Source organism: Chlamydotis macqueenii, chromosome 28 (genome assembly GCF_036417535.1).
Source record: "Chlamydotis macqueenii isolate bChlMac1 chromosome 28, bChlMac1.mat, whole genome shotgun sequence".
In the NCBI taxonomy this organism is placed as follows: Eukaryota; Metazoa; Chordata; class Aves; order Otidiformes; family Otididae; genus Chlamydotis; species Chlamydotis macqueenii.
The window spans coordinates 2,706,291-2,733,936 of record NC_141583.1 but is presented as its reverse complement, the minus strand read 5'-3'; the positions used below and the strand labels follow the sequence as shown (position 1 = coordinate 2,733,936).

The following is a 27,646-nucleotide window of genomic DNA, read 5'->3' as shown; positions in this document are numbered from 1 at the left end:
AGGAAAAGTTCCACAGTGAAGCAAACCACAGATGCTGTCTCTCTTAGCTCCCACACCCTCCTCCTGTTTGGCCGTACCCAGGAACGTACCTGATGTTGTTGCAACGGAGCTGCGAGTTGAGGCCGTCACTGTGGAGTTACTACTGAGACTGAGGCCCAGGCTGCTGACACTGCTGAGACTGGATGAAACGCTTACGACTGGCGGGGCGGCCGACACTGTGCTGGAGGAGGTGGAGAAAGTGCTAGCAGAAGAATGGAGGCTTGCTTCACTCTCTACACTTGTGTGCTAGGGAAGGAAAGGAAGAGAGTTAGGGCACCAGGCAAATGTTACAGAAATACTGCAGGATGCTGTCTATGCAAAATAATCGTGTGGCTCTGTCTGCACCAGGATGTTCCTGACAGTCTGCAATGAACTCGGCTGCTGCAGGCTACAAAGAAACCCGCTTTGCACCTGGCTCAAGTCCAAAGTCCTGACAGCAACCAACCCCTAATGCTTCCGAGCCTCTCGTGTGGCTGTGTCCCAACATGTCTATCCGCTGGGAGAAGCGGGGCAGAACACCGCATTTGCAGCGGGGAGATTTATTCTGCTGCAGAAGCCAACACTTGGGGAGGTCTGTACTGCAGGAGCTCCAGCAGTATATACAATTGAACCGTGACACCATCAGCTACCAGTTTGCTCTCAGATCTGGTTGCAACTCCACAGCACTTTCAAGAGCTGCTACAGGCTGAGAAGAGGCTGCTGTTACGTCTGAAACAGGCATGGTGTCAAAAGCCTCAAGCCAGAGGTGCACAGCAAGTGCTCTGACACAACCCTCTGTCCTCTCTCCACACAACACCCAGACTCCAGCAGGACAAGCAGCAGCCTGGCAGCTCCTGTCACAACCCCAAGGTCGGGCACACCAGCAGACTTCTCCAAGGCGAGGGGGAATGGGGGTGCACAGTGCCAGAGCACAGCCGCACTCACCAGAAGAGTTGAAGCTGACGTTCGCCCAGAGGATGTGGATGAGGACAGACTGTTCTGCTGGGTGGGTAACGTACTGCGGAAGAAGGAACAAAATGTTGTCAAGCCAAGGTGTGAGAGTCACCATTGGTAGCACCAGGCCAGATCACATTCCCCATCTACTCAGATGGGATGAGTCATCTCAGTCTTCCCCACTGCATGAGACAGACTTTGACGTCAGCTATGGATCCCTGTTTCTAGTTCTGCTTCTCTAGACATCCACCCACCATGCCTGCTCACCTGCTGAGTTGGGCAGTGGTTGTACTGGGGAGTTCCTCACTGTGGCTCAGGCTGCTCAGAGCTGTCGAGTGTTGGGTGGCTGTTGTCAACAGGGACGATGCAGATACCCCATCGCTGAGAGGCGTGACGCTGGGAGCAGAGGGGGAATCGGATTTCACTGCGGGGCCTGTAGCACCTGCGAACAAAAGCTTTGGGTTAGGGGCAGCTACTAGCAGCTCCTGGAGGGCAATACAGTGGTGAGGATCAGCAAAGGCTCAGCTAGAGGAGCAGGGAGATGTGGGCCTTCCCTTGCTGCTGCCAACCAGTTACACCCTTGTGACAGCGAGATTGTGTTCTGTACCCCACTTAACCCCAACACCGCCACTGGCTCTCTGCAAAGAGCTTCAACAAGGTGCCTTTCACAAACAAAGAGTAAATTATTGTCATCAAGGCGCGACTCATCAAGGATCTCATGGATCCATCAGCAGAAAGCCTAACGCTTCAAGGCAAGGAAATAATCTGAGTGACAGCAATTAGTCCAGCGGGGAAAGGACTTGCTATTAGCACTGACAGAGCTTTTCATCCAAAGCAAAGAGAAGGAGCAGTACAAGAGACTCAGGACACCCACTCCACTGACAGACTCTTACCTTCAACAGCCTGCGTGGTTTGTAACGGCGTGGGTTGTACAGAATTGAAACCATTCTGAGGAAGAAAAAAAAAAAGTACTGAGCATTGCAGCTGCTCATTTCCAGAGGCAGATCTAGTGTCAGCCCCTCCCACACTCCCTCCTCAGTGTGAAAAAGGCACACTACCAACACATATGACCAGACTGTATCGTGGTTGGTCCCAAGCTCAACTAGCCCAGTGTCAGCATGACCCCCAAGCAGTCCAAGAAGTTTCTCTGCTGTTGGTAGTTAGACTGGCTCAACATCCTCAACACAAGTTCGTTAGCTAAAATGGATGTTACTGAACCCGTGTGCAGCACGCAAGAATTGAATCCTTAAGACAAAACTAAATCCTCAGCCCGAATGCCACTCTGCAACAGTTATTACGCGTGACACGACCTGTGGCCTGCAATAAAATCAACCGCCGTTAACCCCACCGGCCCAGCCCCAGGTAAGTAACATAACTAAGGGCTCTGGTAGCAGCCAGAAGAAAGCTCTCACGGAGTCCACAAGCCACGTGGTGAGGCTGGAGGATCGCAGAAACACTTGATAAACAACTTAGCTTCCCCCCAAGACAGCGCTTCACACACTATGCTTACTCAGCACAAAGGGTGAGCAAAGCTATTTTCCTACCTTGGCCTGGGTCAGATCCTTCTGGGGCGAGGAGGAGATTGAATTTGGGTATCGTCTCGTCTGAGTGGATCTCTGTTCGTACAGTGGTCCCTGAGCGCTGTTCTGGGAGGTAAATGTTGCTGTCTGTATTGTGCCACTCTGGTAACCAGACTCCTGGCTTTGATTGGATGAAATTGTGGATGAAGATTCACTACAAAAGAGAAAAGAAAAAAAAAAAGTTTACATTTTCCTCCAAAACAGCCTTGCTGTAAGCTGCTGACTCATACAGTAGACTCTTCATTTCAAATCTTCAAAACAAAGAGCCCCAAGCATCAGCATGAAGGCACCACACAAAGCAGCCAAGAAAAGCAAGTAGAGAAACACACCCCGACAAGGGCCAGCCCTACCACAGGAGGATGCAGGCACCTAGCTGCAGCCTGGCCTCACGCACTGCTGTGCTCTAGGGGACATTTCACAAGCTGCCACCACTCAGGTCCCAGCACTCAAGTGACTGGCCAGATACTAAGGGTCAGCCCAACAGATGACAGCAACTCTTCACTTTGGCAAGGCATCATCACAGTCGATACACCTACTGCACTGCGTCCTGGTTTGCCAGGCAAAAAACCAGGACAAAGCACGCAGAATCCGTTCAACCCGGGACAAGGAGCAGTTGTGCTGGGGATTCCCCTCCTGTATTTCCAGGACACATCTGCTTTCTGTATAAGTACCACAGGCCAATCAGCCATAGAGCTGCCTGAATGAGTCTGCTGGCAACTTATGCTTTGCTGTTGCATACGTTGTCCCCCCTTTGTGACCACAGCACAGTCAGAAAGGGTCTACTAGTATGCGGGTCATGGGACAAGCTACCTCCCAAAGCTACCTGCTTGGATTAATCATTCCCTTCCTTGCGCCTGCTCCTCACCTAGCCGTGCTGGTGTACAGGCTGCTTTGAGATTGGCTGACGGTGGCGCTTGTTGTGGGCGTCGATTCGTACTCCGCAAGAACAGGCTCCGAACCAAACTGTAACGCCCCAAACTGCAGGTTTAGCCCTGAGATATCCGCTGAGCCAGGCATTTCCACTGCAAGTGCAGGAATCTGCAAGGGAAGAACAACAGAAAGGGCCAATCACTCCCTGGGACCAGCACCAAAAACAACTTCAGTATCCACATTTCCCAGCACATGACGGTTACAGGCTTGCATCCTCTGATTTGTGCTGTTCAGCCCAGGCAGGCAAGCTTTTCTTTGTCACTCTGACAAACAGCAGCAGGAAGGCCGAGCACAGCCCTTCCCTCAGCAGCCCAAATGGATTTTTCTGCCGCTCTAACACAATAAAACGCCTCCATCCCCATCATCAATCTGCACCTTTGACGTTAACGATGCTTTCTTCTTTTGCTGCTTCAGCTTCTGCTGTGCTGGCTGGGGACTGGAGGACTGGTTATCTGAGGACCCTGGGGACATCTGGGGAACAGGATTGGTTTTGCTGGGCAGCGGTGAGGAAGGGGGTGCCGGCACAGTTGTAGAGGCAGTCACCACAGGCTGTTTCTCCTGCATGAACACTTCTATCATGGTTGAAGTTGAGGCGAAGGCCTGACGCTTGGTGAAGGGACTATGCACTGAAGAGTCCGTTGGGTTCTTGAGATCTACTAGGGGAGACAGAGTTGAGTTAGCAGGATTTGTTTCCTTAAAACTGAATCAAGTTCTGACACTTCTCGGTATCAAGAAAAATAAAATCATTTTGCACTATGACTCCTCCTGAAGCCTGTAAAATCAGAGAGCAGAGGTCCTCAGGATCTCCAGTCCCAGCTTTGCACTCTCACCACCATTGACACCAAGCCTTTTAAGCCCTTCTCCCCTCAGCTCCTTCCACCATCTCTACAGGACAAAGGGAGCTTGCACAGCAGAAGTCCTCTGTCCTCCAAGAAAAGCGGGACTTGAGTCCCTTGTGTGGAGGCACTGCGTGTCAGAGTCCTGCATGGCCCTGACGCTGCTTCCTTCCCCCTCTCTGCCAACATTGCTCCATTTCACCGCCTGCTTTTTCCCCTGCAAGTACTGGGTATCCTCCAAGCAACACCACTGCTCGGGGCTGCCTGCCCTCAGCTCTTTGCACAACTGCACCACTCTCCTCCTTCACCTAAGCCTTACTGCAGCTTATTAAAAAAACAGCTCCCATTCTGACTCTCCTCTGTGGCTCCTTGCCTGAAAAGATCAGGAGCTGCCAACACTGACTGTTACTAGCACAGGGCTCGATTTTTCTTTGGCTTAGATTTGAACCAGAGCCATTTCCCTATAGCAAGCAATAAAACGTACAAGTTGAAAGAAGTGGCACTAGTACTCGACCACAGCAGGCCTCAGCATCTCATCTGAAAAGCGGGAGCCTCTCTTAATCACTGGCTATTCCCTCATGCCAGCCCAGAGATCGAGTTACTTCTTGGCACTTAACAGTTATCAGAACCACATTCCTTTAAAAGATAACACCAGGTCAGCACCAAGATGAGACTGACAAGCGCTGGTATTCAGGAACTACTCTCCAGAGGTGCCCACTTTCAGAGCCCTTCTCTGTTACACAGCTTTACACTGGGAAGTCGGTTCTGCACGCTGTCAGGGTCTCAGGAAACACAAGATCCCCTGCCCTGAAGCTGGCTGGAACAACCAAGAGGCAGATGGACTCAACTGCTTCAAGTGTAAAAGGAACAGCGAAAGACTCACATGCACAATTACATTTTACTCAAAAACTTGCACCCACAGTTCTTCTGATTTAGCCAGCAGTTGGCTTAGTTGTGAATTTGTAATCTGGCCCTCACTGAATCCCTAACACTGTTCCCTGCAGAACATTTCTGCAGTTCTGGGAGGATGCCATGTTGCTTTTCCTTACCATACTGCACGAGAGAAGAGGTCTGCGTCGTGGATCCCATGACCCAAGAAGAAGCAGTGGTGCTCCCAGGAGGCTGGGTGTGCTGAGCAGCCAGCTGAGCCAGCGCCTGGGCTGTCTTGAACTGCTCCAGGAACTGAGAACCTGTGGTACTGCCGCCTTTGGCCTCCCCGACATCTCCAAACCCTTTCCCCAGCATGCTCACCTGCAATTTCACCAATGAAATAACAAAGTCAACGTCTCCCTTGGCCCTGAACGCACTATACCCTGCTGCTTCTCACTGGGCGCCTCAGCTTAACACTCTTGAGCTCCAGATGCACGCAGACACCACTGGCAAGGAGAGCTCATACTTCTCTCACAGCCTTTACCACATGTGAGCCCATGTACACTTACCTGTTGTCCAACCCATGGCATTTTACAGCGTCATGGAGGCTTACAAAGATGTACTAAGTTATTCATGTGCATTCAGCTGCACTAAAAAAGACAACCACCACGGGAACTTGGCTTTACAGTTAAGGTGGTTTGAAAAACCCTTCCTGAACTATCTCATCATTACGTGCACAATTTTTTACTTCTTTCGCTGAAGTTACACAAAGAAGCAACTGCCCAGGTCTGTGCACATCCCTGATTCAGATTCAATGCCTCCCTCCTTCACCTGTCAGCAGATGCCAGCATTTCATCCCACACCAAACTCCCAACCGGTCTCACTTCTCAAACTGTTACATTTGCAAGCTGGACCTCAAGAGTTTTTCCTTTCCTCTGAGCAGGAAAAAAGTATGTGTTGCAAGTCTGATAAGGGCAATAGCAGAGGAATTATCCCAATTATTTCTAATTAAGCAATGGACTTCATGCCTCTGCATGCAGAGCAGACTGGCAAATCATCCAAGCAGGACTCTGCCACCACAGGAAGTGAGCAGGTGTCAGGACTGTCTCTCCCATATTGCCCAAATGCAGACAGAGAACACTGGGGAAAACCAATACCTGCCAAAACCTGCACGCCGGCAGAGACCAGTATTTCCTTACCACGCTGTGGTGAGAGAAGGAGTTACCAGAGGCAGACTGGGATATAGCACTCTGCTTGGAATTGCTGAACACCAGCGGCTGGGCCAGGGAAGGAGCCTGGGATGACTCCAGGTTTGTTGACTCATTCTCCATAGAAGAGGGTGTCTTTCCCAGCAGGACTGCAAGATCGATTCTGGGTAAAGAAAGAAGATAACCCACCGAGGTTAACAGGAGCTGTGTCGCACTCCTCACTTCCTTTACAGCGGTATTCTACCTCCAGTCTCAAAATTTAGAGCTTCTACTTTACCAATTGAATGAATCTGCAGAACATTAACTCACAACTGCCAGTAGTAACCTCAGAAGGACCGAGACCAAGCAAGATCCTGCGTGGCCCTCTACGTTAAAACATGTCTTCCATTAACTTTACACAGGAAAATGCCCCCGTATCTGAAAAACGAGCAGGTCCAATCCAGGATTAGGACCTGGAAACTCCTAAGTCAACTTTCCCACTGAAATCCAACTCATCTTATTCAGAGCTGCTGCATTTTAGCTAGCTGGCAAGGTTTAGTCTGAGTTGGCAAATTGCTCTGGGATGCACGTGCCACTTTTCCCACTTGAACAGTATGGGCTATCACCTCTGTCCAGCTGTGATTGTCACATTCTCGGCAGGCAGAGGCACTGAAGACACGTTGGAGGCAGTGAAGATCTTTGTCTCAGACAGCTGAAAGACAAAAAAAAAGGGAAAAAGAACCTAAAAGTGAGACTAGTGTCTTAGGACTCCAAGCAAAGCACACAAACATTTGAGACAAACAGCCACACAAAGAGTCAAGAAGTTAAAGAGTTTAGACTTAAACTTCTGTAACGTTTGGCTCGCATCAGAATCAGGTTCTATTTACTTTGTTTCTTCTCAGGCAACTGCACAAATCATCTGCCACTGGGAAAAAAAAAATAATACTCCTACAAATTTCATATAGTCCATAAATCCACTGGAGTCTTGGACAAGTGCTCTGAATTGATGGTACACAGCACTGACCCGTAAAACCCACTGCACAGGTAGGCGCAAACATTGCTAGAGAAGTCACAGAAAAAAGCTTCAGACCCAAAAGCTAAGCCTCCAGTGATCCTGGCCTCACCTGGATGATCTGACCAGGGACCAACAGATCTTCAACTATACAGGGGAAAATAACATTGCTCAAAAATGAATGAAGGGGAGGTTTAATGACCATCTGTGATTTAGCCTGGAACATATCTGAATAGGAACAGCTTTTACTCCAGACTGAGGAGCTGCCAGTAACTACACTGCAAGAGTTCAAAAACAAAATCAGGAACCCCTGGGAGCATATCACAGACACCAAAGGCAAGAAGGGCTCTCTTCAAGCAGAGAGCTGACTGAACAGATAGAAAAGCTGCTTGCATCTCCAAACACAGCAGGAATGCTTCCTTCAGACAGCGCTTGGAAAGCAAAAACTTTCCCTTCGTGCCCATTCTGCAGGCTTAACAAAAATGAGCACACAAAACTAATAATAACACTAAAAAAGCCCAACCCTGCTCCCATCTGCAGGAACAGAAGTTCTCCCTGGATTCAGACAGGGACTGAAGCATCAGTTTCAGAAGAAACCAATACAGAGGTATTAAAAGCAGGCGATAACAGCGTCCACTCTTCCCTGAAGGAGAGGCCAGGTAGGAAACAAAAAGCAGGGAGACATGCCAAAGAACAAATCAGAAGATACAGCCAAGAGCTTCTGTTCAATCCAAATTACAAGGACCACCAGAGGCACGTGACACACGCATGAAACCGCTGCTGCCTCCTCCATGGGACGTGGTGCAGGTCAGAGGCAAACCTTCCCAAACTGTCACTCCACCAGAGGAGTGGGGCAAAAATCTTGTGTAGAGTCAGGCCAGTTTATGGACGAATTCAGTCATGCAGTTGCAGGAAATGAGAGGACCATACTCGATACCCCAGGAGATCCCATCCTGTCTTGTGCTCCTATGACAAGCCCTACTACACATGTACTTTAGAAGCAGTGATGTTTACTTATTCGTTACTGCTCCCGGAACTGCAGGTCTGGCTTGTGCTATGCCCATAGTTTGGGGAGGATGGGCTTTGTGCTCCTCTTGTAGTTGTGTGTGTACAAAGAGGACGGCAGCCTGTCAGCAGACACATAGAGGAGAGGGGTTTGGAGAGTACCTACATCTTCATTCCAGTCCTCCGTGCCCCATTCTTCCGTCGCTGCCCTCCACGCACCTACAAGGATAACAACAGGTAGAGAAGTTACGCATGCATCAGAGCTCTGCCTGCAAGAGCCAGGGAAGCACTGGGGAGCTTTGCAAGCAGCTGAGTGGATTTCTATTTGCCAACCAGACAAGTTAAAGCCGTTGACCTCAACCCACGACTCACAGAGGCAAGGTACTGCGATGAGATCGCCTCAGCCTTGCTTGGGCAGGCTGGGCTGAACGAGACGGACCGCTGGGCCAGCAGCTAGGGCAACGCACACACCCTGACACCAAACAAGAAAGCTGAGCTTGGCAAGGAAGCCGCAGCATTGTCCCCAGCTTTTCCCTGTGCCATTTTCCTAATTCCCCCTCCTATTGCAGTAGCTGCAAGGTTCCGCATCCATGAGCAGTTAGTGTTACCCCAGCAGGTCAGGCAGAGCACCTCCTTCAGGGGCTTCCTGCCAGCTCTTGTGCAGGACCTCACCACCCAGGCAAACCTTAAGCTTCTCTAAAACTCAGGGACAACTGAACCATTTGCATGATCAGTCTTTCCTGCGGCCCTCCCACTCCAAATGTGGAAACCTCATTGCATTAGGAGCTGCTGTGCACAAGCAAAGGAGAATCAGAAAAGAAAATTTAAGGGACTAAGCAATCCACACGTTTTCTGTGACCGATTTCAGAAAGTGAGTGGTATCAAGGAGAAAAGCACAAGATTACAGCCACAATCCAGCACAGAGCAATTTGTAAGAGAGCAAAATCTACCAGGGAAAAAAGAGTTTTGCCTGGCCACATCTTCAACTTGTTCCATCCCTCATTTCCATCACAGTTTAACCTCAGTACTTTGAATTTTACATGGCGACTTCTGAATCCATTAGACAACTTAACTTGGTGTGAGAAGAGCGGGAACATTTTACATGCCAAAAAACTCAGAGCGCAAAAACAGCCCCGTTTTGCACAGCTTGTTTTCAGCCCATGCAAACTTGATCAACAAAACCCGACAGAGCCTATAGGGTTAATCCTGGGGACGTTTACAAGGATGGAACAAGTTGGCATCAGCCCTTTTGTAAGCTGAAAGACTTTTATAGCGTAAAAACATAGCACATGGGAACAAGAACATTGCACAGTCTTCTGCAGGACACAATCAGGCTGGCCGAGATTTTAGGGGGAAGAACAGTGCAGATCTTCCCGTATACACTTCAATTATGAGACCAAAACATCCAAACAACTGCTTGTCTAGAAGTGGGGAATTAATTATGAAATAAGCATATTATCAGTGGATTATTCCTTTTTCGTTGTTGTTTTGTTAGGTGTTTAGTTTTGCCTAGCAAGTTGAGCCGATTCAAGAAGCCCTCCTGGATTTTTTTGGTCATATTTGTTCTGGTTTTGTTAGTGAGGGGGGGCTGCAGTGGCAGCTTCTGTAGGAAGGTGCTGGAAGTCGCTCCCCTTTGTTCAGCGGACTCGGCCGGGCCTAGGGCGGACCCGCTGCTGGCCAAGGCCGAGCCGATTGGTAGCAGAATGTCCCGTGATAACACCTCTGCGATAACGTATTTAAGAAGGGAAAACAGAAAGAAAAAGGAGAAGATGTGAAGACGCTGAGCGGGGGCAGAGAGGGGGAGGCGCGAGCCTCGTGGGCCTTGCAGGCCTCACCCTCTGGCCTCCCGCCAGGCAGCCGACTGGGCCCGACTGGGCCCGGCCCGGCTGCAAGGAGTGGAGAGGAGATGAGATGTGAGGAGACCCTGAGAGGCGTCTGCCTGCCTGCTGTGAAGAATTTCTTGTGAGAGGAGGGGGATCAGACACCAAGGTCGGTGAAGAAGGAGAGGGAGCGGTAACGCTGCTCCTGGCCAGAATTCCCCTGCAGCCTGTGGTGACGACCATGGTGGAGCAGGTTGTCCCCCTGCAGCCCATGGAGGTCCACGGAGGAGCAGAGATCCCCCTGCAGCCCATGGAGGACCCCACGCCGGAGCAGGTGGAGGCCTGAAGGAGGCTGTGGCCCATGGAGGCCCCGCTGGGACAGCTGTTCTGGAGGGACTGCACCCCGTGGAAGAGACGACCCACGCCGGAGCAGTTCCACAAAGGACTGTGGCCCGTGGGAGGGACCCCGCGCTGGAGCAGGGGAGGAATGCGAGGAGTTCTTCCCCGGAGCATGAAGCAGCAGCGTGAAACAACATGTGATGAACTGACCGCGACCCCCATTCCCTCTTCCCCCCTGTGCCGCTCAGGAGGGGAAGGTGGTAGAGATAATGTTAAGCCCTGGAAGAGGGAGGGGTGGGGGGGAGGTTATCTTGTTCTCTGTCTCATTTTCCTGCTAGTTTTAGAAATAAATGAGTATTTTTCCCCAAGTCGAGTCTGTTTTGCCCGTGACGGTAACTTTTCTCCCTGTCCTTATCTCAAACCTCGAGCCGTTTTTCTTATATCATCTCTCCCTGTTCTCTCGGAGGGTGGGGGGAGTGAGAGAGAGACTGCCTAGCCTGGCCCTGATCAGGGCTGAACCTCAACAATATTAAAATTAGAAATACGGATATTAATACAACACAACTTCCTTGAGTGCCAGGAGTCCCAAGGCTACTCTACCCATTCCTCCCCAGACAGAAGCATCATGAGGAGTCCAACACATTAAATGCAAAGTACATCTGGGGTTTAGAAATCCAAATTCCACCATTCCTTGCAATTTTTTGTGCCCTCACAGCAGTAGCAGGATGGCTTCTTTCCAAATTTTCGTGGATCAGAAAGATTCTACCAGCTCAACCCTTACCCAAGAGGTGAAGAGGGGAAGAGGGAGAGCTGGTGGTACCTGGGTCAGCTGCACTTGGTAGGGGAGAGCAGGAAGCCAGGAGAGTTGCCCCAAGAAGAGTTTGTGCATGTAGGAATATGCCACAGGGGTCCTCTTAGTCTTGCTTTATTTGGGGAAATGAGAAGAAAAGCAAAGCAGCATGAAAAGCAGAAGGAAATCCTACAGATGAAGAGCAGCGATTGATGGGGCTTTCCTGGCAAGTCTACTTCTCGAGGACCAGACACCTATTCAGCATGACTTATGCTCCTTGCACATGAAGGGACAGACAGAAAACCACAGGTCTGCGATGCACAACCAAGCGTATGCCAAAAATGCTCCAGAAAGCTTCCTAACCAGCACAACGTGTTTAGTTTTTCTAAAAAAACCAAGCGTATTGCTCTCCACCAAGATCTTCTGAGGAGGAGAGCTGCAACGCAAGCAATGCCTTGACACTTCTAACACCATTTCAGAAGTGTCGTCTTCTGAACAGCAGTCCTTCCTCTCTGCTTTAAGGAAGCCCTTCAAAGAGCTGCTGGTCTTTAAGCTCCTCAAACCAGGACAAGCGGAAAAGAAAAATTAAAAGTCAATAGGTGTTTGCAAATATGAATGTGCTGAAGAAAAAAAATTCCATTGTGTCTTCAAGATTTTCCCCCCTCCTCCAGATACACTATCTCTCTTAAACTGAGAGATGAGCAACCAGCTTGCTCCTCCCTCAGCTCATCAGGAGGTCTGCCACTGTCTCAATGACCGGAGACATGCTCATGCCCCAGCCTGGGTGACACACCCATCAGCCCCTACTCTGCACCTCAAAGGAATGTGAATTCAAACAAAGCTGAAGTGTGGCAAAAATATAACGGCGGCATCGGAGCAGAGCAAAGCGGCAAGTTCCTCCAGAAGGGCCCTTAGCCTCAACTTAGAGACCTCAGCTTAGATTGAGGAGATGTTAGTCAAATATGATTTTGGGCTCGTTATGGACACCGATGGGACTCAGTAGGTATAAGGCAAACTGGATCATCTCCTGGCTTCATAAGGCGTAAAGGTTTAAGAGCGGAAAATAAAGTGGCCAGGCACTGAGTAGCTTTGCCATCAAGCACCCTGATCATCTCAAAATCCAGTCACCTTCTACTGCAGGGCAGGTCTGCTCAGGTGAAGAAAAGCAGCGGCTGGGCAGCAAGAGCATGCAAAAGCAGCCACCTAGCACACTGCTCACCCAGAGGTAGCTGTAAGCAGAGGCAAAGCGCTGAGATAGTCTAGCCAGATTATTTCCCCTTGCACCAGTGTTTCGACCCTAAGCAGAAACACAGCGGGGAGGGCCAGCGAAGTGATCGCTGCAGAACTGCACTGCTGCGCCGAGGAAACGGCACGGGGACAACGGCGAGTCACAGCCTTCTGGATGGGAGACAAGTAGAATACGACTAAGCTGCCTCATGCTTCCTCCCCTCGAGTGGGATACTCTGCCATCAGTGCTGCAGACACATAGCTGCTCTGGGTAGCGAGAAGCAGTGGCTGGAGTTAAAATTTACATAATCCACAAGAATTTGGGTTAACCTCTCCCAACTTACATTCAAGGTGTCAGCATTAGTAAAAGCACAGCCAGAACAAACATCAAATATTCATTAAGATGAGTGAATTAAGAGAGAAGAATGACATATCCACAGATATTTCAGCGTTTTTTTAAAAAAAGCTATAAAGTAAAGGTATCCGGGGCAGTTAGTGCACCTGGATGTATCGTACCAGGAGCAGTGTCAAATTTTCGGGGATAATTTGACCCCTCACCCCCAATGAAATCAAGTCCTGAAACAAAACAAAAAAAAAGAAGACAAGACAGATATCCAGTGAAATTTTGATGTGAAGCGATGGCGAGTTTCATTGTCCCCCCACGTACAACAGACACACTGTACCTGTGGATATTGTGAATTTAAAGAGATGCCTGCAGCTACTAAAATGGAAACAAAATGACCACGCACGATACAGGTGAACAGCGTAGTTGCATGATAAACTCTACCGCTGCATCGTAGTATTAGAGCAAATCTGAGTTGTTCCATCAGAAAAATCTTCAATTCCCCCCAGCCACGCTCTAACCCACTTTGTTCACAATTCCACAAAACACCAACACAGGAAAAAAAAACAAAAAAAAACCCAAAAAACACAACCGAAACCCACACAGAAGCCTGTTCAGACTAGGCAGTTAAACTTCCAGCACTTAGAGCTTATCCACTCCCATCCCTTTTTCCTCCAGAGACAGGCGTACCCACTGCCCTTAACACATGCCCACACTACTCCTTCTGGTATTTAGAACTCCATTTCTCAGTCAGCAAGAAGATGATCACTCAATCTGCTGGCGTTTTACAAAATCATGGTTATTTTTTCCCCCCTTTCAAAATAGCTCTCCATTTTCTGAAAAAAACAAAACAAAAACCAAACCCAAACACAAACCACCAAAATACAAACTAACCACAAAAACCCCTACAGTAACAATGAGTAGTAAGAGACACCACAGCTTACAGCATTTTATTTCTCTCTTTCCAAAGCTAGCAGTCTTTCAGCAAGTACAAGAAATATAGAAGTGGCCTAAAGCAACATTAATGTGGTTGTGAATGCTTCTTAAAACCAAGACGTGGTATTTACTTGAATGCTCAAAAATAATGGAAAAATAGTCTGACTTCACAGTGGTGCAAGATTGCTCCATTAAAAAAAAAAAACAAAACAAGAAACAACAAAACCATCCACTCTTAAAAACCCACACTACCAGACTACTTACGATCAAGGATTGTCCCTTGCGACTCTGTCCAGTTATCACACTGCAAAATCTGAGTTCACTTGTGTCTTACAATAGTGTGCATACTTGAAACAAAAAAAAAGTCCGTTTTTCCAAGGAAAGAGAATATGCAAGGGCAGGCTCGTGTTCACAAACTGCCCGGTGAAGAAACGTTTGGTTTGAGCAGGGGAGCAATGAAGATGTATTTTCAGCTAGCTTTCTGCAACAAGGTCTGATCCTACAGCAGTTTGAGCAGGATGACCATGGAAGAACTCACCCCAGAATAATCATCCAGCTCCCAGTTTCCAACGTGATCACTCTAACAGACGCCACAGCACCTCCAGGTGCAAAAGAAACAGGGTCACTGAAACCCATCTGTGAACCTACAACCCGTTCCTCTGCCCCTGAGCCAAGGACCTACCCAGAACCTCCTCAGTGCAACTGGATGGAGACAAAATCCACTTACCCTCTACATACAAAACAGTGAACCTGCGCGTGAAGACCACTTACTCGTGCCATCGTCTGGCTCAAAGCTGCCAGTGTTGTTCCACGTGTTGTTGTTGCTATTCCCATAGTTCTCATCTGTGCCGGCTGGCTCGGCATAGTCAGCTGGGTTGAAAGTTCTGTAAGAAATAGGACAATGGAAATGTTTGCTCCCTCTTCCTAGGAATTTTAAAAGCAACTGATTTTATGCAGGCCACGACACATCTCAAAGAGGCTCAAAAGACATTCTATCAGCAGAGGGATGCTTCAGCTACACCAGTCATTCCAAATTTAAGTTAGCATGATGCAGTTTTGGCTTTATTTTAAAAAAAAAAAAAAAGGAAATCAGAACACAAATGACTGACACAAACAGTACTATTCATGCACAAAGACTTATCGTCGCTGCAGTTAGTACCAGTGAAACTTACCCCATGCCTTGGGCAGAAAACCTTCCCCCTCGCCTTCCGGAGCCACCTGTAAAATACACACACACGCACTGCTGAGCATCTTTCTTGGCTCTGCATCACCAGGAAAAGAAACATTTGAACCACGTATGCCCAGAATATCAAAGTGCTGAGGATCTCTTAGAGTTGATAGAATTTCCAGTAGCATCTTTATATGTATGGGAATGACCTCAGCTGGCTAGCAGTACAATCAGCGATGCACGATTCCGGGCTCAGATGAGGCTTCTGGCTGCACAAACCACAAGTAGCAGACCCCAGGTTCTGATTTCTGCAGTGTGCATCCTCGGCAACAATTCCTGAGCAGCACAGACTTGGTAGAGAAATTAATTCCTGCCACGGAGTATTTAAAAACCAAGCTAAGGGTCTGCACAGAAATGGTGCTCAGACACAAAGGCAAGAACAAGGAGGATCCAGATTCCGTTCCTAACAAGCAACTGGCCCGCCTGCCAAATAGTCACCTCAGTTTTTAACTTCCCACCTCTATAGAATAAAGCCCTATTTTTTTTCCAGCTCCACAGATGGGATGTAAGAACTAGATACCGTTTCTAGCATGCTTAAAATGGGGAAGCAAGGTATAGGGACTAAGTGTAAGCATAAGAACAGAAGAATCAAGTGCTTATTTTCAGCTTGGCAATTCCTCCCCTAAAAGAGGCTTTTAAACCTCACGGAGGAGACAGACACACTGATGTAATTCTTCGCCTCCCACCCTCTCTGACCTCAAGCCCCAGGTGTACCTCGGCCTCGGCCACGTCCCCGCCTCCCTCTTTCTGTGCCTCTTCCAGAAGATCCTCCACTCTTACCACCATCTAGTCCATTCTCCTGGCCCCGAACTGAAAGACAGAACAACGCAAAGACAATTTCAAAATTTCAAGATCTATCCTGCATAAGGGAGGGTGCAAGACCAGATCTCAAACTCTGAAGTGCAGTGGCTGTGCAGGAGATCACGCCGCCAAACACTCCCACAACTTCTTTTATCTAAGCTGAGGGTATCACTCAAGGAATCATCTCAGACAGGGGAGCATCAAACAGGTCGCCACACACACCAGGATGGTTTTCATCAAATATGCATCAGCCCTAGAAGCTTTACTGACAGCTTTCACGCAGCACAAAGTGCCTCGGGGTGCACCGCGGCAGGTACGGGTGTTATTAAAGGGCAGGTCCATACACTCTCTTCCACGGCTGGCACCTCGCCCCCGCCTCGGTGGCCCGCCACGTCGTCTGCTGAAATCCCGATCTCTCTCCCGGTTTTCTTTGCTTTCTTCACTGGGTTCTGTCTGTCCACTCTCTTTCTGTCCTGAGACACCCTTCTTCTTCCCGACCATTTCCCAGGAATGCTGAAGGTTTGCAGAGCGGAAAGAAGTTAATCATAGTTTGATCGACGCAAGATGCAAATACACACGTTTAAACATGCTACAGAGAATATAACAAGGGGCTCCACAAAAATGGTTTCCAGTCCAATTTTTTTTTTTTTTGGAACAGTCTATCAGTCTCCACACAGTACGGCTTCCTCCTCCCAGGACAGCTTTCTTACAGCTGACTGGCATGCAGTTCAAGGCAACAGGAGACGAGTTATTTCATGTCTGCAAAGATCTACTAAATGTCTTAGAGTGGGAATAATAATTACCCAAGTTCAACACGTGGATAAATCAACCTTGTCTGGGGGCAAACAAACTCTGCCATATCATACAGGCCACTCTTTCAGGGAGCTCTCAGAATAACCCTGGTAAATGTTCCAAAGTGCTTTGCAGCCAACATTTTGGGGTAAGTTATTCCCTTATATGCAGAGTGATTTAACAAAACCCCTCCCCTAAACAGCAGCTCACAGGGAGAGGAGTATCACGGAATTTATCCAACAGGGAAGTTCATGTCATGTCAAGTTCAACCGTAAGAAGTCAAGCACGCCTCCAGCTTACTGCCATGGGCCTGCAGTGGTTTATTTTATGACAGTCTGCAGTGGTTTCGTACTCTTAAACTGATGCTGCACACTGTTAGAACAATGAAAAATTGTCACAGGTCATTGATAAACACCTGAAATCATAATTGGCAGACAAGTAAACAGTTGGTTTTGGACAGCAATATGCAGGGACAGTGACAAAAAAACCAACATAGAGGCAGAAACTGCCTTCAAGCCGAAGGCTTCTGAAGTCTCTCTCCATAGGTATCTGGCTCAGAAGGAAATTCAGGAAAATATTTACTTTGAATACTGTAATTTTAAGGTAAATACAACCCAATGCTAAGATCACACCACTGTTTGAAATACGGTACGTTACGAGCTACTAGCTCAGCAGGTGAGCTGTCTTCATCAGCACAGGAGTATCTGAGCAATTAGCAAATCTGTCTCTTATCAGAAAATCCCCTTTAGAGGATTGCTGCACAAGCTGAATCCAGGCCAGCAGCAGTTACAAGACCTTTGACCAATTACAGTGCAGCCACTGCGCTCAGTGCTGCGAGCACCAGCCTGCAGGCCCCACAACGGCACTGCGGGCTGGAGAAGCAGCAGGCACTCGAGGGCTTTGCTCTGCCAACTCCGCTTCTGCCTCTACAGATCTTCCGCAGCCGCTGTGCCTCGCCCTGCCTCTCACACTGTTGGGCATTTCAGTTGTGTGAATAAAGGCGGCACTGCTACACAGCGCTGTTTGCTGCACGCTATCCTGGTTGCTATTTTCATAAGCAACGTGTTTATCTAGGAAATGCAACGGCTGTGGTAGCAGGAGTTTGTTGTTTAACTAGAAGCCGCTGGTTACAAGGGATATGGAGGAAAATAGTCACGGCAGAGCTTTGTCTCACCAATGCACATTGGTATCATCCCCCTTTCTAGCAGGTTTTTCCAACAGCTACTTTGTTGTCAACGGAAAGGGTTCTCTAAAGGCAAGGAAGAACCCTTACGTGCGCTGCACTGAACCCGGCCGGTGCCAAAGCTAGCAAAGCACCCGACACCAGGGAGCAGCTACATCTACGCTCAGGGCTAATAATGAGAAAAAAATGAGCTGATGTACAATATTCTGAAGTGATATTTAGACCCTCAGCTCTACAAAGAGTTGAGTCGGCATCAGCCAAACCAGGGTGCTGGGAGGATACGTTTGATCAGCTGCAGTTCGGAAGGATGTGATATTTGTAGGCTTTTTACTGGGCTGTAACAACGTGCATCTCTGCTGCCTTCGTCCCTGCACACAAGGCAGAAGGCTCCTCCTAAGCAAGCGCTTACTTGTTCTCAGAGCTGACTTTGGCTTGCCCGAGTCAAGTGACAGCAGCTGAGTCTAACTCCAGAGAAAACAAACAGCAAAAAGACCCTCAAAAACGTGGCACGGGCATCGGCACACGGGGCAGTCCGTGCCTTGCTAAGAAGTGAATGTTTAGGCCCAGAGACACGAAATTGCATTACTCTAACAGAAATGAGTCACAGCTGAGGCAGCCCTGCCTTTCAGCACAGGTCACCTGACCCCCGTGGGAAGAGATAAGTTACTTCACACTTACACAGATGCCACTGTAGTGTTGTCAAAGTGCTCGGATTCAAAAGGAATAGGAAGTAAATGATTTACTGCATTTTCCCCTCTATTCCTCTGGGCCTGCTGGCCATGCTCATATTCTGTGCAAGCCTACAGAGAGCAGCATCAAGAAGCCAGGACACAACTGTGCTTCACATGCTACTTGTGGAACTAGTCAGTCGTTCTGGCTCTCGTTATCTAGACGTTACTGCATGTCTCGTCTCCAAATGCGCACTTACACCGAACTAGGCCTCACCAGACTTACAGGACCCAATCCTACCGTGTCCGGATTGCCCTCCAGCAGCACATTGATGGCTCTGTTAACATCTCCGTTGCAGTCATGCAGAGCAATCACGCACTCGTCCTGGTTCTTGCCTGTGATGTCGATCAGCTGTACAAAGGACAACACCATGGTTAGCATGTTCCAAACCACAAAGGCGCTGAAATCTCTATGGATCTCTTAGGAGGCAAGCAAGCTGAATCCCAAACCAGAAATCCTACAAAGAAACCTCAGGGATTGGGAGTCTCCCCAGCCTCCTCAGCTTAATTATGTTCCCTCAAGGAGAAGTAACCGAGAGTAGGAATCTGTGAGTTACTGTTGTTTCACCACAACCCAACCTACAACCTCCTTTTCTCAGGACAACACCGTTCCCTGCCTTCTGCGGCTCAACACGGCAGGTACTAGAGCCCCTGAAAAAACAAACCAGGCCAAGGAAATGCAGGGAGCAGCCAGCCACATGCGTCCCTCCCACCTCCCGCAGCACTGACATCGATCTCGCCTTCCTGTCGGCATTCACCCTCACTTTCCACACTCACTTGTTTCACCTTCTCCTCAAAGTCAGCGTCGTTGTGGTCCGAAATCATCTGTGCGAGTCGAATCTGTTCGGCAGTGGCCTAAAGGAATCAAACGGAGAGAGCGTGGTTAAAGCAGTGCATTTCCAACAAACTTTCCTCTAAAGACCATACTGCTTCCCCAAGGTCTCTGGAAAGGAATCAAAATGATGAAGAGGAGGCGCAAAAAAGGGTCAGAAAGAGGAAAGCTTCAGAGAGAAGGTCAGGCAGAAGAGAAGCAAGCAAGTGGAGCCTGGAAGAAAGGGACATACCACTGGATGGCCTCATGGCACGGGGTGAGCAACAATCACCTCAACTGTGTCCATTTTGAGGCAGACCCTTTCCACCACCAGAACATCAAGACCCGCTGCAGGCGGCTTCTCAGCCACTTGCGTTCATTAAAGCGAATGGGGAACGGTCAGATGGAAGTGAAAACAAATCTCAGCCCTGGCTCCCGCTCAGAGGCACCGACGCAGAAGCCCCACCGTCACCGGCTGCCCAATTAACATGGCTCTGCGAGCAGCACCCTGCAGCACGCGGGAAGTTCGTCAGGCCAAGTCCAGCCGTTAGCGCTGGGCCAGGCAGGAGTGCCAGGTCTCCACCTCCACGCTAACTGGTTTCCATGGACGCTGCCCTTACCTGCGGCCGCTGCTTGTGCTGTGTCTGGCTCTGTGTCTGTGTCTGCTCCCAGTTCCCCCGGGCTCGGTTAGTGCCCACCGATGTCATCATTTACAGTATATACAAATAACAGTATTTACAAGGTAGAACTCTGGTGGGTCAGGGGAGAAGAGAGAACAGACTGTTAGAAACCAAAAACAAAAGGCAACAGCAAGACTGAACAACCGCGTGGGCGAGGCAGCCAGTAAAGTCCTTGCGGGTCCCCACCCTTCCCGCTGCTTCCCCAAAAGCCACAGTGGGCCAGCCTACCATTTCCACGTGCCCCCAAGACAAAAAGGCCACTTGTGCTTCTCGAGGTTTCTCCACTGCTACCGTGGCAGGGTGCTCCGAAGGAAACATCACCTGCATCCAGCTTGGAGCAATCGGGACCAAGGAGCAGAAGCACTTGGGGTGAAGGGTTTAACAGTTCGCCACTAAAACCCGAGTGCGTGAGAGGGCACGGCTTTGCCGTGACTGGGGCTCTAAGAGGCTATGGCAATCATCTGCAGCAAGAAACGCTTGAAAAATGCTCTAAGGAAGCTTCACCTTGAGAGCAGAACAGCTCAGAGCCTCAGACATCTCCTACTTCCCCTTCTCCTTTCTTGCCTTCAAAGCAGGAGAGAGGAAGCAAAAACACTCCAGTAGTAAGTGCTGCTACAGGCTTACGGGATACCGTTTTTCAAAAGTACCGCCCTTGTAGAACTGCCCCCTTTTTGCTTGCTTCAGCTATTCCCCAGAACTGGAAATATTAAGTTTTCTTCTGCTGAGTATTCTAGATTAAAAAAAAAAAAAAACCAACAAACAAACAAACAAAAAAAACCAAAACCCTACCAAAACAGCGAACTAGATGTCAACAAGGAACAACAGCCAGTAATGTTGTCAGGCAACTGCTTGAGGCAAAAAATGCCGGTAAGAGTTCAGGCCATGGAGCATCCAAAGCAAGTGGAGTTCTGTAACCTCGCACCGGGCTTCAGGGGAAGAGCCCAACTCAGACGGTCAGAACGGGGTCAGCACCCAGCAGTTCTACCCTGCCTATCGCCTTCCAGACACAAGGGATGCCAGGCACATCTCACGGCACTCAGCAGAACCCGCTACTTCTGAGCCCCCAAAGTCTCAGCAATTGCAAACTTCACATTTTTAGGTTTTGCTAATAAGACTGCGATGCCTTCCTCCAAAGCAGCAGGGCCTGCCTCTGGGGCTGAAGGCAGATGCTCGGGACAGGGGAAGGAGCCACAGAAAGAGTGTAAGAACTGGGAGGAAACTCGAGCGAGAAAAATAGAACTTGCAGTACATAATCTGAAATATTGCTTGTGAACACCAACGTGGCAGCACAGAGCAAGACCTGGCGTGCAAGGCAGCGGAAGCTCAGAAGCAGTGTTAGCAAGCAGCCCTGTAAGAACTGGGGAGTCTCTTCTCAGAGTCTGCGAGAGACCAGGCTGAGAGACCTTTTCCTGAGAGCACGGAGACCCTAACGTCACCTCCGCGCCGTGGCTCAATACGCACGCCACCGCCCCTGCTCCCGCCAGCATCTAGCGTTCATTTTCAAACGCAATTGCTCCCACAGCTTCCCACAAAACCTCAAAAATTCACTCTTTGGGGCCACCCATGCCTCACGGCAACTTAAAACCACGCTTTTCCAGCTACACAGTGCCGAGGTTCCCTATCAGGAAAAAAATCCAGGCTACCTGTCTGGTCATCAGAAGCCATCAAGGTGCGTGCAACACCAAGCAGATTTAAGGAAGAGCACCGAGCCCGGGCAGAGCCTCCTGGGCTATGCAGCCACCCCTCCCACGCTCCACGCAGGTTCCTTCCCCACCATATTTATTTTTTTGCTCTCCACTGCTCCATCTCTTCCAGTTTTAAGTATTTCACACACAAGCAAGTCATCATATTAAACCAATTTGGCAGCAGAACCGCAGGCCCAGAGGGAAGCAATCCTGCGCGCTTGCAGTAACTTAATCTGCAATTTCAATAGGATACAGTTCCAGCAGCCTGCTGCCCCAAACCTTTGTGCAGCGGCTGGGCATTGTTCAACAGCTGCCGCGCTCTGCTCTGCCCAGCTGCATTTCTGCCACGATCAAATAATGATAATTTTTTTTTTCTTTAATATGCAAAAAAAAAAAAAAAACCACAATAAAAGCATCTATTACAGAGATATCAGCCAGGACCTGACCCCACCGAGACCACCGGGTAAGCAGGCGTCCCCACGCAACACTCCACGCGCTGCGCGGAGGAAAGAGGACTCGGCTGCTGAGAACTTATTCCTCAGTCGTGTAACTTCAGCACAGCTCACGGGCAACATTTAACTGCGAATCTTGATTATCCTGACACTTAAACCGGCCCTGCGCAGAAGTAACGACAGTATGAGTTGACTAGTTGAAAGCAGTCGTCATCAAAAGTATTTTACCTTTTTTTACCCAAAAGAACAAACCCACATATATTCACCAAAAGGGAAGTAACAAAAAAGGGCAACTCCAGCCACAAGGAATCGTGGCTGATCCGCACCAGAGAAACAACGTTCAACCGGGCAAGCGCTTACATAAGACAACATAAAGACAAGGAAAACATTTGTACAGGACTTAGGGGAAACAAGAAGCTGCACAGCTGCAGGTTACAACACCTTTTCTTCAAAGAAATTGCAAGCAAACGTGAGGCACCTTGCTGTTACCCCTTTTCCTTTTCAGGCTACACTGCTACTTGCCTTCCGCGTCCAGAGAGGAGAGAGTCTTGGCTACACGAAATGTGAAGTGCAGAGTCTCCAGAAAAAGAGGTGATACAGAAACACAACGAACTGTTCATTTTATTAGAAATTGCAGGTAAGTTACAGTTTTAGGACAAGGATCTGTCAGTCACAGCCGCTATCACAGGCTGTGTCAGACCCGCCCGCTGACGCGGGGCGAGTCCTTGCACATCCCAGCCTCAGTTTCCCTGATCTGTTAACACAGAAAATTGGCATTTCCATCTCCCTCCGACTAAGCTCTACGAACGCATACAAAAGGCTCCAAAGTGCCACAGGAAAGGACCACACAGGGCAAAGTATTCTGAGAGATTTTTTTTTTCCTGCAAGGTGGGGCAGAAAAAGCGCCTGCAGGAGCCCCGTGCACGGGGCTGGTTTATCAGCGTTACGGGTTTTCCTCCAGAGCGAGCGCATCGCGGCTGCAGAGCGAGCAGCTCCCGTGAGTGCAGGGTGCGAGACTTCGGGGGGATGCCCCCGGACACGCCAGCAGAGATCCCAGCCGGGGACCGGCCTGCAGTGCCCTGCTGGGTGCCCAGGGGCCGGTGCCGCCGTCCAGGAGCCCCCGCCTCCACAACACCGTCACGGAGCCAGCGCCTCTCGCGGGCCGGGATCGCCAAACCGGCATCGCCCAGGGATTCCGCACCGAGGGCCCGCCGCCGGTAACGGGTGCCGGCGGCGAGCCAGGAGCCTTGAGAGCGGGGCGGCAGCGGGGCGGCGCGGGCCCCATTGTTACCGCCGGCAGCGGCGGGGCCGGGCGGGCTCCGGGGGCGCGGCAGGGCCGCAGCCGCCCGCTCCCGCGGCCCAGCAGGCCCGGCCCGCGGCACACAATGGGGGCGAGCAGCCGGACGGGAAGCCGGAGAGGGGCCCGCGGGGCCGGGCAGGAGCCCCGGCGGCGGCGCGGCGCCAGGCCGGGCTCGCACCCGGGAGGCGGACGAGCGCGGGCCGCTTCCGCCCTCATGGCCGCGGCCGCCATTGCCTCCCCCCCACCCCCCGCCCGCTTCCAGCCCGCCCGCCCTCACCTGCGGCGGCCGCGCGCTACGCCAGCCCCCGGCTGCGGCCCGGCCCACTAGGCCGCGCGGGGCCCGGCGGGGAGCGCGGGGGGGGGGGGGGGGGAAGGTGGCGGCCGCCCGCGGAGCGGCGCGGCGGGGCCGGGCGGGCGGCGGCGGAGCCGGGGAGACCGAGGGCCGCGCGGCGGGACGGAGAGGGGGGGGAAAGGGCGCGGCGGGATTTAAAGGGGCGGCGCGCAGTTACCGGAGCCGCCTCCGCGCAGCGAACTTTACCTGGGTCTCACCACAGTGACAACTACCAGCGGCGCCCGCCCCCATCACGTGACGAGGGCCGGGGGCGGGGCCATGCCGGCTTCAGCCACGTGACGGGCGGGGGCGGTGCGGCGCGGCGCGGCGCGGCGCTCGCCTGGCGGCACGCGCGTGTGACGCGCGACGCGACGCGGCGATCACGTGAGAGGGGCTTCTCTCCCTGTCACGTGGCGGGGGCGCGGAGCGGCTTCGGTGGCCGCCATGTTGTGCGGCCCCGGGCCGGGCCGGGGATGGCGGGGGCCGGCAGCAACTGGCTCTCCGGGGTCAACGTGGTGCTGGTGATGGCCTACGGCAGCCTGGTGAGCCGGGCGGGCTCGGGGCGGCCCCGGGGCCGGGCGTCCGTGGGGCCGGGCCCGGGGTGTCCGTGGGGCCCCTGTGAGGCCGATCCTGGGGTGTCCGTGGGGCCGGGCCCGGGGTGTCCGTGGGGCCCCTGTGAGGCCGATCCTGGGGTGTCCGTGGGGCCGGGCCCGGGGTGTCCGTGGGGCCCCTGTGGGGCCGGGGCTGGGATGTCTGTGGGGCTGGGCTTGGGGTGTCCGTGGGGATCCCTCGGGGCTGGGCCTGGGGTGTCCGTGGGGCTCCCGTGGGGCCAGGACTGTGGTGTCGGTGGAGGCCCTGTGAGGCTGATCCTGGTGTTTCTGTGGGGCTGGGCCTGGAGTGTCCGTGGGGGCCCTGTGAGGCCCCTCCTGGGGGCTCTCTGAGGCTCCTGTGGGGCTGGGGCCAGAGTGTCTGTGGGGCCCGTGGGAGGGCGATCGTGGGATGTCCATGGGGCCCCCGTGAAGCCGGGCCAGAGGTGTCCGTAAAGCTCCAGTCAGACACGTCCCGGTACCTGTGGGAGCTCCCATAGAGCCGGAGCTGGGGCCAGGCTGGAGAGCCCATGGGGTCCCGGCGTCTGCGGGGCAGGGAGAGGGTGTGGAGCCTGGGGTGTTTGTGGGGCTGGCCCGGGTGTCCCCTGTGCTTGCTGGGTTCGGGGGGTCTGTGGGAGCCCGTGGTTGCTCGGCCGGGGGTGTCCACGGGTCCGGGCCCCGGCTGGCCGTGAGCCCCCCGTATGGCGCCCGGGGTGCCTGACCCCCGTCCCTGCCATGGCGCTCCAGGTCTTTGTGCTGCTGTTCATCTTTGTGAAACGCCAGATCATGCGCTTTGCCATGAAGTCCCGCCGTGGCCCCCACGTGCCCGTCGGACAGCACGCGCCCAAGGTGGGTACGCGCGGTGGGGACGTGCCCTCCCTCCCCTGTGCCCAGAGGGGCAGGTGAGGTGTGCTTCAAAATCGGAGCTTTCCAGGAGCTGCCTGCTCAGTGTGGTGCCTGGCAGCTGGAGAGGGAGCGGGTTTATTTCAGAGGGCTCCCACGACAGGACTGTTACTGTCCTTGTGATCCCACAAACAAAGCAAATGTAAATGTTTTGGGGTTTTTTTTTCCCTCCACTGTGCAGGATTTAAAGGAAGAAATCGACATTCGACTCTCGAGGGTGCAAGACATCAAGTACGAGCCCCGGCTGTTAGCTGAGGACGACAGCAGGCTTCTGCAGCTGGAGACGCAAGGTACGCTCTCTTACTGCGTGCCAGCCCGAGGCCGCCAGAGACACGGCCTGGTGCTTGTCCTGCTGCACCTGGGGCTGAGTTGCGTCGCTGGCCTCTCTTGTTGGCTGTTGCGTTTGGCGAGCCGATGCGAGATGGTGTCTCTGCGCTCTGCTCCTGGCCGCTTTCCCTGCCTCCCTCCCACTACTGAGCTTTGCAGAACTTTCAGTTTGGGTTTTCTCTTTGCCAGGCTGCTATAACTACCTGTACAGGATGAAGGCGCTGGATGCGATCAGAACATCTGGTAAGGGAGCTGAGGGCAGGAGCGGGAGGGGAAGGATGGAGAGAGACTGTGTGTGGAGGAAATAAGGGTGCGGTGTGTCCGCCAGCAGCCTCGGCCCTCATTTGGGAACAGCAGTCACTTCTCCTGCCGGGGCTGGCGGCTCTGCTCACGTGTTGGCAGCAGGCAGCGAATGTGGCGGGAAGTCGAATCAGCTGCCAACTTCTGACATTGTCTGCAGGTGAACGCGAGCATTTTGACCTGCGCTTCAGCCGGTTGCGTTGTGCCTTCTTATTTCCCAGAAATCCCATTTCACGCAGAGGGCCGGTACCCGAAGTCTTTAATAGGGAAGAACTTCTGTGCCTACCTGCTGGAACTGCGGAATTCCAGCACCTCCTTCAAAGGCATCCGCAAAGCCTTGATCGACACCTTGCTGGATGGGTATGAGAGTGCCCGCTACGGCACCGGGGTAAGCGCTGGCGCTGCGTCGCCCGGCCCCACAGCAGCGCAGGAGGGCTGTTCCTGGCAGCGGGAATGAAGTTGCGCGGTAACCTTGACAGGGTTTTCGCGGTTTTTTCTGTTTGCGTCCAGGTCTTTGGGAAACCGGAATATCTGCAGTACCACGATGCTCTGAATGAGCTGGCAAACATGTAAGTGTTCCTGCCCGGGTGTGCGGCTGCGGTGCGGCAGTGGCTTCTTGGGGCCATCGCGGAGGTGTGAACAGAGATGGGCTTTGGGGCAGAACCTCTGAGATGGGGGCTGTTTATGCCTGTCCGTCCTTCCAGGTTTACTTACTCCTTACAGCCCATCTGTTAATGCGTTTTTGGGTTTGTGACTTGGTCACAGTCTGTGTTCCCACTTGTGCTGGCCGCTTTGAGCCGGGGACCTCGCCCGGGCTCCAGGCTCGGCACCCGCAGAAGCGCCAGCCTTGGTTTTCAAAACTGCAGTGAGCGCCGTCATCCTGGGGGCAGATCTGCCTCGTGTCGGACGGACGGACGCGGTGGGCGAGCGGCCCCGCTGGGGAGGGCGCAGCTGTGACAATGCCTCTCCTCTCCCTGCAGGACCAAGGCCCGCGGGGGCAGCAGCCAGCGGCAGCACCAGTCAGCAGCGAAGGACCTCACCCTCTCCCCCGAAGTCTCCAACCCCGCCACCATCCAGGTCACCTACCTGCCTTCCAACCAGAAGAGCAAACGTGCCAAACACTTCCTAGAGCTGAAGAGCTTCAAGGACAACTACAACACGCTGGAGAGCACCCTGTGAGCCGCGCAGGGAGCACTGCTCCGGGGACCTGCCACGCGCAGAGCCAAGGGCGCAGCTGCTGTCCTGGGTGGGTTTTGGCCACAGTTTGGCGTGCAGGTGGTGTTGGGAGGAAGCGGCTGCGCTCTCGGGTCTCCCTCTTGCACGGTGTTGGGGATTGGCACTCAGCAGAGGCTCCGTTTCGGCCGGTGGAGCTCGGCCCTCGCCAGGAGCCCGTTCCAAAGCAGCGCGTGTGCCTGCTGAACCCCAGGGGGACCGGCCGTGCACCCTCCTCCGCAACCAGGCTTGGGACGCACTTCAGGCTTGGAGTCTGGCAACGTCTGGCCAGAATAAACTGGCCCTGTGAATAAACTCTGGTTAGCTTTAGCTTATTTATAAAAGACATCGATCCCAGCCAGCGCTCTTCTCCACCTGTTCCCTTTCCCCGTGATGGCCAGCGGGGGCTGATGCTGTCTGTCCGTCCTGTCTGCGTGGGTCTCTGGCTCTGGAGCCACTCGTCTGTTCTTTCCAAAGGG

The 27,646-nt window shown here is 52.1% G+C and overlaps 2 protein-coding genes across 13 annotated transcripts in view; one reads left to right on the top strand and one right to left on the bottom strand.

Moving 5' to 3' along the window:
• UBAP2L (ubiquitin associated protein 2 like) overlaps positions 1-24,101 on the bottom strand; it is a 30,995-nt gene extending 6,894 nt beyond the window's left edge. For 2 of the 12 annotated variants that reach the window (XM_086768500.1, XM_086768504.1), the window contains exons 1-20: positions 24,046-24,101; positions 20,011-20,140; positions 19,357-19,434; positions 18,821-18,931; positions 16,221-16,389; positions 15,790-15,885; positions 15,020-15,065; positions 14,619-14,731; positions 13,070-13,144; positions 8,559-8,611; positions 7,002-7,087; positions 6,388-6,559; positions 5,368-5,569; positions 3,858-4,138; positions 3,418-3,590; positions 2,517-2,706; positions 1,866-1,920; positions 1,240-1,414; positions 964-1,036; positions 90-285 (exon numbers count right to left, since the gene is read on the bottom strand). In XM_086768500.1, coding sequence (XP_086624626.1) covers positions 90-285; positions 964-1,036; positions 1,240-1,414; positions 1,866-1,920; positions 2,517-2,706; positions 3,418-3,590; positions 3,858-4,138; positions 5,368-5,569; positions 6,388-6,559; positions 7,002-7,087; positions 8,559-8,611; positions 13,070-13,144; positions 14,619-14,731; positions 15,020-15,065; positions 15,790-15,885; positions 16,221-16,389; positions 18,821-18,931; positions 19,357-19,434; positions 20,011-20,100 — 2,434 coding nt within the window. In that variant the 5' untranslated portion in view covers positions 20,101-20,140; positions 24,046-24,101. The remainder of the gene's footprint in view (positions 1-89; positions 286-963; positions 1,037-1,239; positions 1,415-1,865; positions 1,921-2,516; positions 2,707-3,417; positions 3,591-3,857; positions 4,139-5,367; positions 5,570-6,387; positions 6,560-7,001; positions 7,088-8,558; positions 8,612-13,069; positions 13,145-14,618; positions 14,732-15,019; positions 15,066-15,789; positions 15,886-16,220; positions 16,390-18,820; positions 18,932-19,356; positions 19,435-20,010; positions 20,141-24,045) is intronic. The other 10 variants (XM_086768501.1, XM_086768503.1, XM_086768505.1 and 7 more) reach the window with 10 other exon arrangements.
• A 124-nt stretch (positions 24,102-24,225) lies between these two features.
• LTAP1 (lipid transport auxiliary protein 1) lies at positions 24,226-27,301 on the top strand. Its single transcript, XM_086768443.1, has 7 exons — positions 24,226-24,380; positions 25,173-25,274; positions 25,510-25,618; positions 25,845-25,898; positions 26,177-26,343; positions 26,466-26,524; positions 26,936-27,301. Exons 1-7 carry the CDS (start codon positions 24,312-24,314, stop codon positions 27,132-27,134), a joined length of 759 nt encoding a protein of 252 aa, XP_086624569.1. The 5' UTR covers positions 24,226-24,311; the 3' UTR covers positions 27,135-27,301.
• Positions 27,302-27,646: the final 345 nt, after the last annotated feature.